The sequence below is a fragment of the Oncorhynchus masou genome, unplaced genomic scaffold (assembly GCF_036934945.1).
Source record: "Oncorhynchus masou masou isolate Uvic2021 unplaced genomic scaffold, UVic_Omas_1.1 unplaced_scaffold_978, whole genome shotgun sequence".
In the NCBI taxonomy this organism is placed as follows: Eukaryota; Metazoa; Chordata; class Actinopteri; order Salmoniformes; family Salmonidae; genus Oncorhynchus; species Oncorhynchus masou.
Genome location: NW_027016292.1, coordinates 180,497 through 190,659, shown reverse-complemented (window position 1 = coordinate 190,659; position 10,163 = coordinate 180,497). Strand labels below are relative to the sequence as shown.

Sequence of the window (10,163 nt, the reverse complement as noted above, 5' to 3'; positions counted from 1 at the left end):
GAGGGGGGTGCCGACTCTCTCTTGCCTACTGCCCTCAACAGCCCGCTCTCTCCTCTCTCAGTATCCCTGCGTCTTTAGGAGGGGGGTGCCGACTCTCTCTTGCCTACTGCCCTCAACAGCCCGCTCTCTCCTCTCTCAGTACCCCTGCGTCTTTAGGAGGGGGGTGCCGTCTCTCTCTTGCCTACTGCCCTCAACAGCCTGCTCTCTCCTCTCTCAGTACCCCTGCGTCTTTAGGAGGGGGGTGCCGACTCTCTCTTGCCTACTGCCCTCAACAGCCCGCTCTCTCCTCTCTCAGTACCCCTGCGTCTTTGGGAGGGGTGCCGACTCTCTCTTGCCTACTGCCCTCAACAGCCCGCTCTCTCCTCTCTCAGTACCCCTGCGTCTTTAGGAGGGGGGTGCCGTCTCTCTCTTGCCTACTGCCCTCAACAGCCCGCTCTCTCCTCTCTCAGTACCCCTGCGTCTTTGGGAGGGGGTGCCGACTCTCTCTTGCCTACTGCCCTCAACAGCCCGCTCTCTCCTCTCTCAGTACCCCTGCGTCTTTAGGAGGGGGTGCCGACTCTCTCTTGCCTACTGCCCTCAACAGCCCGCTCTCTCCTCTCTCAGTACCCCTGCGTCTTCAGGAGGGGGTGCCAACTCTCTCTTGCCTACTGCCCTCAACAGCCCGCTCTCTCCTCTCTCAGTACCCCTGCGTCTTTAGGAGGGGGTGCCGACTCTCTCTTGCCTACTGCCCTCAACAGCCCGCTCTCTCCTCTCTCAGTACCCCTGCGTCTTTAGGAGGGGGTGCCGTCTCTCTCTTGCCTACTGCCCTCAACAGCCCGCTCTCTCCTCTCTCAGTACCCCTGCGTCTTTAGGAGGGGGTGCCGACTCTCTCTTGCCTACTGCCCTCAACAGCCCGCTCTCTCCTCTCTCAGTACCCCTGCGTCTTTAGGAGGGGGTGCCGACTCTCTCTTGCCTACTGCCCTCAACAGCCCGCTCTCTCCTCTCTCAGTACCCCTGCGTCTTTAGGAGGGGGGTGCCGTCTCTCTCTTGCCTACTGCCCTCAACAGCCCGCTCTCTCCTCTCTCAGTATCCCTGCGTCTTTAGGAGGGGGGTGCCGTCTCTCTCTTGCCTACTGCCCTCAACAGCCCGCTCTCTCCTCTCTCAGTACCCCTGCGTCTTTAGGAGGGGGGTGCCGTCTCTCTCTTGCCTACTGCCCTCAACAGCCCGCTCTCTCCTCTCTCAGTACCCCTGCGTCTTTAGGAGGGGGGTGCCGTCTCTCTCTTGCCTACTGCCCTCAACAGCCCGCTCTCTCCTCTCTCAGTACCCCTGCGTCTTTAGGAGGGGGGTGCCGTCTCTCTCTTGCCTACTGCCCTCAACAGCCCGCTCTCTCCTCTCTCAGTACCCCTGCGTCTTTGGGAGGGGGGTGCCGACTCTCTCTTGCCTACTGCCCTCAACAGCCCGCTCTCTCCTCTCTCAGTACCCCTGCGTCTTTAGGAGGGGGGTGCCGACTCTCTCTTGCCTACTGCACTCAACAGCCCGCTCTCTCCTCTCTCAGTACCCCTGCGTCTTTAGGAGGGGGGTGCCGACTCTATCTTGCCTACTGCACTCAACAGCCCGCTCTCTCCTCTCTCAGTACCCCTGCGTCTTTAGGAGGGGGGTGCCTGCCAACCATTGCCCATTAAATCTCCTGCATCAGTGAGCGCTACATTTACAGGAGGCATCGTGTCAGCTGCCCTTTGTGACAATATTACAATCTTACTACTTCAAGGGATGCCTTTCTGAATCCTTTCCCCTCTCCTCTCATAGGGAAACAAGACAACACAACATACTACATGGCTGGAAGGGATGCCTTTCTGAATCCTTTCCCCTCTCCTCTCATAGGGAAACAAGACAACACAACATACTACATGGCTGGAAGGGATGCCTTTCTGAATCCTTTCCCCTCTCCTCTCATAGGGAAACAACACAACATACTACATGGCTGGAAGGGATGCCTTTCTGAATCCTTTCCCCTCTCCTCTCATAGGGAAACAAGACAACATACTACATGGCTGGAAGGGATGCCTTTCTGAATCCTTTCCCCTCTCCTCTCATAGGGAAACAAGACAACACAACATACTACATGGCTGGAAGGGATGCCTTTCTGAATCCTTTCCCCTCTCCTCTCATAGGGAAACAAGACAACACAACATACTACATGGCTGGAAGGGATGCCTTTCTGAATCCTTTCCCCTCTCCTCTCATAGGGAAACAAGACAACATACTACATGGCTGCAAGGGATGCCTTTCTGAATCCTTTCCCCTCTCCTCTCATAGGGAAACAAGACAACATACTACATGGCTGGAAGGGATGCCTTTCTGAATCCTTTCCCCTCTCCTCTCATAGGGAAACAAGACAACACAACATACTACATGGCTGGAAGGGATGCCTTTCTGAATCCTTTCCCCTCTCCTCTCATAGGGAAACAAGACAACACAACATACTACATGGCTGGAAGGGATGCCTTTCTGAATCCTTTCCTCTCTCCTCTCATAGGGAAACAAGACAACACAACATACTACATGGCTGGAAGGGATGCCTTTCTGAATCCTTTCCCCTCTCCTCTCATAGGGAAACAAGACAACACAACATACTACATGGCTGGAAGGGATGCCTTTCTGAATCCTTTCCCTCTCCTCTCATAGGGAAACAAGACAACACAACATACTACATGGCTGGAAGGGATGCCTTTCTGAATCCTTTCCCCTCTCCTCTCATAGGGAAACAAGACAACACAACATACTACATGGCTGGAAGGGATGCCTTTCTGAATCCTTTCCCCTCTCCTCTCATAGGGAAACAAGACAACACAACATACTACATGGCTGGAAGGGATGCCTTTCTGAATCCTTTCCTCTCTCCTCTCATAGGGAAACAAGACAACACAACATACTACATGGCTGGAAGGGATGCCTTTCTGAATCCTTTCCCCTCTCCTCTCATAGCGAAACAAGACAACACAACATACTACATGGCTGGAATGTCATTGGAAAGACAAAGACCATACATACTATGTGGTCACTTCACAACTGTAGACAAATAAACAGAACACAATTTCACAAGGTATCTGATCTTGTACATGATGTTGCACAAGACAAGGAAAAATGAACACGGTTCTGTCATGAATCCATGCAAATCGCAATGCACCTGCGGCGGGTTGTCACCGTTAAAAATACATCTAAAACATTTGTTAGATTATACGATTATTATCAGAAAAATAAGGTTTAGGTAATAAAAGCGCACCACATGGTTACGCAATGAATAGCACTCCACTTGTGTCACACAGCATTCACCACAACATGGGTCTCTAGGATATATCAATGAGACCACCATCTATTTATCAGCCTCTGCCGCAACATTAATGGCCAGGCATTTATAAAGAGGCACTTGGATCGTGGGCTGGCAGGGGAGCAATATAGACGCCAGTATCAATTTAAATAAATGAATGTAAAAGTTTTGAATTATATTTGACCATTTCTCCCAATTAGAGCAATCAGTTGTTTGCACGTGTAGGTGATTGCCATGACTTGAATTTTACCTTCAGTTTTATCGCCCCAAATTTCACGTGAACAAATGAATTACTCTCACAAATGAACATTTCCTCTCCAAATGAACATAGCCTTGTGGAAACCCTAACAAGGGTGTGTATCAATTTAATAACCTTGTTTGACAATTCTCTCTCACTGATATGAAAGGTCCTTATGCTTCCCAAACCATGCTCTCAACACACTCAGTGTCAGGACTCTTTAAGAAAACCCCATGGAGAAGATGCCTTCATCCAATGCCTTCTGTAATGGAGAGACATAATCAAGGGCTAGGAAGAGGGGAACCCAAGTCTTAGAAGGATGGGATTTCACAGGGTTCTAATGGAAACTGAAATGCCCTAGGTAGAAATAACATCCAAATGACCAAAACGTAGCCATTCATGATTTCATCAAGTTTAATACATATGTAGAAATACCATCCAAATGACCAAAACGCAGCCATTCATGACTTCATCAAGTTTAATACATATGTAAAAATGCCATCTTATGTACATTCGTATAAAATATGTTCTGAAATTGTGAGATACAAAAACATTAGAAATAGAAACACTAGAAATAATTCACAACAAGGAATCAGCCTATTGCACATCGGTCAGATCCTCCTGCTTTGTCCAAATGGTTCAGTGCATCTATAACAAGACTGAATTCATGTCCAGAACTAAGAGGCCAAAGTTGGACTGCCTCTACGATGATCACCGTTGTATTATTCTTAACCCACACCAGTCACGGAGAGGAAAGGCAGCTAATAGAAGACAATAACAATCTATCCATCATGATTGTTAATACATTTTGAATCAAGGCCTTGCTATATATTCCACTTCAGTTGACACCTCAGTCGAACCCTATACATTAAAACATCGACATTTCCATCCATATAGAACATGGTTTATTCCATAAGTTACTCATAAAGACGACATTTAAATGATCACGATAATGAGGAAAATAATAGTTCATGTTAATGTCACTTGGTAAACAATACATTTGTAGATGAGACAATGTGAGAGAATGAGAATGGTTCTGGAGGGAGGGAAGGAGGGAGGGGGGAGGCGGCTTCTGGAGGGAGGGGGGAGGTGGCTTCTGGAGGGAGGCGGCTTCTCTGGAGGGAGGGGGGGCGGCTTCTGGAGGGAGGGGGGCGGCTTCTGGAGGGAGGGGAGGCGGCTTCTGGAGGGAGGGGGAGGCGGCTTCTGGAGGGAGGGGGAGGCGGCTTCTGGAGGGAGGGGGAGGCGGCTTCTGGAGGGGGGGGGAGGCGGCTTCTGGAGGAAGGGGGAGGTGGTTTCTGGAGGGAGGGGGGAGGCGGCTTCTGGAGGGAGGGGGGAGGCGGCTTCTGGAGGGAGGGGGGAGGTGGCTTCTGGAGGGAGGGGGGAGGTGGCTTCTGGAGGAAGGGGGGAGGTGGCTTCTGGAGGAAGGGGGGAGGTGGCTTCTGGAGGAAGGGGGGAGGTGGCTTCTGGAGGAAGGGGGAGGTGGGTTGGTGGTGGTACGCAGGTCATCCATGTAGATACAGTATATTGGTGTAGGAGTTCAGCAGGGATCAATACAAACACTTCTGGAGGGAGGGGGGAGGCGGCTTCTGGAGGGAGGGGGGGCGGCTTCTGGAGGGAGGGGGAGGTGGCTTCTGGAGGGAGGGGGAGGTGGCTTCTGGAGGGAGGGGGAGGTGGCTTCTGGAGGGAGGGGGAGGTGGCTTCTGGAGGAAGGGGGAGGTGGCTTCTGGAGGAAGGGGGGAGGTGGCTTCTGGAGGAAGGGGGGAGGTGGCTTCTGGAGGAAGGGGGGAGGTGGCTTCTGGAGGAAGGGGGGAGGTGGGTTGGTGGTGGTACGCAGGTCATCCATGTAGATACAGTATATTGGTGTAGGAGTTCAGCAGGGATCAATACAAACACTGCTACATTATACTCTTCAGTGTTGTATGCAGTTCATTACATGCAGCCTATGTAGGCTGTCAAATAATGCTGTCAATAACAATATCAGCCTCAATTTAAAGTAAAAGTCAATATTTGTGCAATCTCAGCCACCAATGGTGCAGCTGTTCATAATGAAAGTCACAGGAGGGAAAAGAGCCGGAGTCTAAAGTACTGTACACTACATCAAGTACACCAGAGCCACCGCTCTGCTGCGGCGGCTCAGACCGGGCTCTCCTCTTCTACCTCCTCCACTTCCTCCTCCTCCTTCGTCAGTGTATCCCAGATGGTCTGAGTCTGAGGGCTCTCTTCCTCCTCTGGTAGTGTCCCTCTCAGGCCACCAGTTGGGATCTCGTCTCCTCCTCCCAGGCCACCAGTTGGGATCTCGTCTCCTCCTCCCAGGCCACCAGTTGGGATCTCGTCTCCTCCTCCCAGGCCACCAGTTGGGATCTCGTCTCCTCCTCCCAGGCCACCAGTTGGGATCTCGTCTCCTCCTCCCAGGCCACCAGTTGGGATCTCGTCTCCTCCTCCCAGGCCACCAGTTGGGATCTCGTCTCCTCCTCCCAGGCCACCAGTTGGGATCTCGTCTCCTCCTCCCAGGCCACCAGTTGGGATCTCGTCTCCTCCTCCCAGGCCACCAGTTGGGATCTCGTCTCCTCCTCCCAGGCCACCAGTTGGGATCTCGTCTCCTCCTCCCAGGCCACCAGTTGGGATCTCGTCTCCTCCTCTCAGGCCACCAGTTGGGATCTCGTCTCCTCCTCCCAGGCCACCAGTTGGGATCTCGTCGTCTCCTCCTCTCAGACCACCTCATCTGACTCCAGGTTGTATTCTTCATACAAGGCATCCAGGATGGCCAGTTGTTTCTCCATGGCAGGCAGGTAGACCCCCAGGTCCCGGTGCATGCCTGTGTTGAATCCTTCTTTCAGTTCCTCCCCCTCTCTAGACACCAGAGCCGCCGCGAAGCTGCTGTATGATGGCGCTGCTCGGAGGGCCAGCTGGGAATGGAGAGACCAAGTGACACTAAGTCTCACACACCAACACACCAAGGTTATTATAGGTTTGTACTTACACTACTGTTCAAAAGTTTGGGGTCACTTAGAAATGTCCTTGTTTTTGAAAGAAAAGCTCTTTTTTTGTCCATTAAAATAACATTGTTTATGTTGTAAATGACTATTGTAGCTGGAAACGGCAGATTTGTTTAATGGAATATCTACATAGGCCCATTATCAGCAACCATCACTCCTGTGTTCCAACGGCACGTTGTGTTAGCTAATCCAAGTTCATAATTTTAAAAAGGCTAATTGATCATTAGAAAACCCTTTAGCAATTATGTTAGCACAGCTGAAAACTGTTGTGCTGATTTAAAGAAGCAATAAAAAAAACTGACCTACTTTAAACTAGTTGAGTATCCGGAGCATCAACATTTGTGGGTTCGATTACAGTCTCAAAATGGCCAGAAACAAATAACTTTCTTCTTAACTCATCAGTTTCTCTGCAATTTCTCGCATGAAATAGCGTTCATTTCTCAGAACAAGAATAGACTGAAGATCTCGTACAACGCTGTGGACGTCCTGGGCTGGTGTGGTTATACGTGGTCTGCGATTGAGGCCGGTTGGACGTATGGCCAAATTCTCTAAAATTATGTTGGAGGGGCTTATGGTTGAGAATTTAAGATTAAATTCTCTGGCAAAAGCTCTGGTGGACATTCCTGCAGTCAGTATGCCAATTGCACGCTCCCTCAACTTTAGACATTTGTGGCACTGTGTTTGACAGAACTGCATATTTTAGTGGCCTTTTATTGTCCCCAGCACAAGGTGCCCTTGTGTAATGATCATCCTGTTTAATCAGCTTCTTGATATGCCACATCTGTCAGGTGGATGGATTGTCTTGGCAAGGGAGAAATTCTCACTATCAGGGATGTAAACAAATTTGGGCACAAAATTTCAGAGAAACAAGCTTTCGTGCCTATGAAACATTTCTGGAAACTTAACATTGTTGCATTTATATTTTTGTTCAGTATAATATTATTTCAGTTTGTGTGTGATATAGTTTTTTTTATAACAATGGCAACGCTGCCATGTTGATCTGAGCCTTGCTGTTAGAGAACATTAGTGTCTGACTTTCAGCTGTCGCAAATGCACCTCCCCCCGACTCCAGTCCTTGACAGCTGGTTGTTTTAGAATTACCACTCAAACGCGCCCAATATCTGCAGTGCTGCTCCTCGTCTTGCGGAGTCTCCCTTTAAATTATAAAGTCAATCTTAATGTGATCCGCAAGATTCAGAAGCTTGAAAACCCCATTAGAAAAAAATCCTAAAACCCCATTTTTGACTCCCCCCAAAAAACTAAAAAAAAATGTTTTATTTTAGTTTGTTTTGGAGTCAAAGATAACAGTTTCAGGTTTTTTAATTATTTTATTTCCGTTTACTAAATAGTTTTTGTTCCTTGATTAGTTTGTTTCAGTTGACTATAATAGCCTTAGTGCACTCACGCACAGACACATGCCCGCCCGCCAAAGTGGGCCTGATCTTATGATGGGATACTTTTTCCAACTATAAACTGCTTGGTTAAAAAGGGCTTGAAGACTGATTATCAAGTATTACTCACAGCAAAGACCCCTCGCACAACCCATCCATGATACTGCCGCAGACTCCGTCCATAAGCGTTACCTGAGTGGACGAGGGAGGGGAGTGTGTTAGGAATAGAGGACATGACGGAATACACTATATGACATCAAACCAAAAGAGAACTGTCACCTAACCATTAACCGTGTGTGTGTACCACAGTGTGGCGATGCCAACTCACCCAGCGCTCCAGGGACATCCCTTTCCCCAGAGTTGACCAGGGACAGGAACTCCTTGAGGAACTTGAGTCCTCGTTTGAGCCATACTACATGGCTGTAAGGGATGCCTTTCTGAATCCTTTCCTCTCTCCTCTCATAGGGAAACAAGACAACATACTACATGGCTGGAAGGGATGCCTTTCTGAATCCTTTCCCCTCTCCTCTCATAGGGAAACAAGACAACACAACATACTACATGGCTGGAAGGGATGCCTTTCTGAATCCTTTCCCCTCTCCTCTCATAGGGAAACAAGACAACATACTACATGGCTGGAAGGGATGCCTTTCTGAATCCTTTCCCCTCCCCTCTCATAGGGAAACAAGACAACACAACATACTACATGGCTGGAAGGGATGCCTTTCTGAATCCTTTCCCCTCCCCTCTCATAGGGAAACAAGACAACACAACATACTACATGGCTGGAAGGGATGCCTTTCTGAATCCTTTCCCCTCCCCTCTCATAGGGAAACAAGACAACACAACATACTACATGGCTGGAAGGGATGCCTTTCTGAATCCTTTCCCCTCTCCTCTCATAGGGAAACAAGACGACACAACATACTACATGGCTGGAAGGGATGCCTTTCTGAATCCTTTCCCCTCTCCTCTCATAGGGAAACAAGACAACACAACATACTACATGGCTGGAAGGGATGCCTTTCTGAATCCTTTCCCCTCTCCTCTCATAGGGAAACAAGACAACACAACATACTACATGGCTGGAAGGGATGCCTTTCTGAATCCTTTCCCCTCTCCTCTCATAGGGAAACAAGACAACATACTACATGGCTGGAAGGGATGCCTTTCTGAATCCTTTCCTCTCTCCTCTCATAGGGAAACAAGACAACACAACATACTACATGGCTGGAAGGGATGCCTTTCTGAATCCTTTCCCCTCTCCTCTCATAGGGAAACAAGACAACACAACATACTACATGGCTGGAAGGGATGCCTTTCTGAATCCTTTCCCCTCTCCTCTCATAGGGAAACAAGACAACACAACATACTACATGGCTGGAATGTCATTGGAAAGACAAAGACCATACATACTATGTGGTCACTTCACAACTGTAGACAAATAAACAGAACACAATTTCACAAGGTATCTGATCTTGTACATGATGTTGCACAAGACAATGAAAAATGAACACGGTTCTGTCATGAATCCATGCAAATCGCAATGCACCTGTGTCAGGTTGTCACCGTTAAAAATACATCTAAAACATTTGTTAGATTATACGATTATTATCAGAAAATCAAGGTTTAGGTATTAAAAGCGCACCACATGGTTACGCAATGAATAGCACTCCACTTGTGTCACACAGCATTCACCACAACATGGGTCTCTAGGATATATCAATGAGACCACCATCTATTTATCAGCCTCTGCCGCAACATTAATGGCCAGGCATTTATAAAGAGGCACTTGGATCGTGGGCTGGCAGGGGAGCAATACAGACGCCAGTATCAATTTAAATAAATGAATGTAAAAGTTAAATTATATTTGACCATTTCTCCCAATTAGAGCAATCAGTTGTTTGCACGTGTAGGTGATTGCCATGACTTGAATTTTACCTTCAGTTTTATCACCCCAAATTTCACGTGAACAAATGAATTACTCTCACAAATGAACATTTCCTCTCCAAATGAACATAGCCTTGTGGAAACCCTAACAAGGGTGTGTATCAATTTAATAACCTTGTTTGACAATTCTCTCTCACTGATATGAAAGGTCCTTATGCTTCCCAAACCATGCTCTCAACACACTCAGTGTCAGGACTCTTTAAGAAAACCCCATGGAGAAGATGCCTTCATCCAATGCCTTCTGTAATGGAGAGACATAATCAAGGGCTAGGAAGAGGGGA

At 48.5% G+C, this 10,163-nt stretch overlaps 1 protein-coding gene across 1 annotated transcript; it reads right to left on the bottom strand.

Annotated features, from left to right (window-relative positions):
• Positions 1-5,356: 5,356 nt before the first annotated feature.
• On the bottom strand, positions 5,357-9,585 carry LOC135538530 (pleckstrin homology domain-containing family A member 8-like). Its single transcript, XM_064964422.1, has 4 exons — positions 9,581-9,585; positions 8,261-8,388; positions 8,063-8,124; positions 5,357-6,451 (listed from the first exon to the last, which is right to left on the bottom strand). The coding sequence occupies exons 1-4, from the start codon at positions 9,583-9,585 to the stop codon at positions 6,254-6,256; spliced, it is 393 nt and encodes a 130-aa protein (XP_064820494.1). The 3' UTR covers positions 5,357-6,253.
• Between the last annotated feature and the right edge of the window lie 578 nt (positions 9,586-10,163).

Bases quoted from the DNA above. Each gene is read 5' to 3' on its own strand.
- LOC135538530 (XM_064964422.1), bottom strand. The intron at 8,125-8,260 runs GTGAGTTGGCAT...TCGTCCACTCAG, and splicing joins GGATGTCCCTGGAGCGCTGG to GTAACGCTTATGGACGGAGT. The intron at 6,452-8,062 runs GTGAGTAATACT...CTCCATTCCCAG, and splicing joins TTGTGCGAGGGGTCTTTGCT to CTGGCCCTCCGAGCAGCGCC.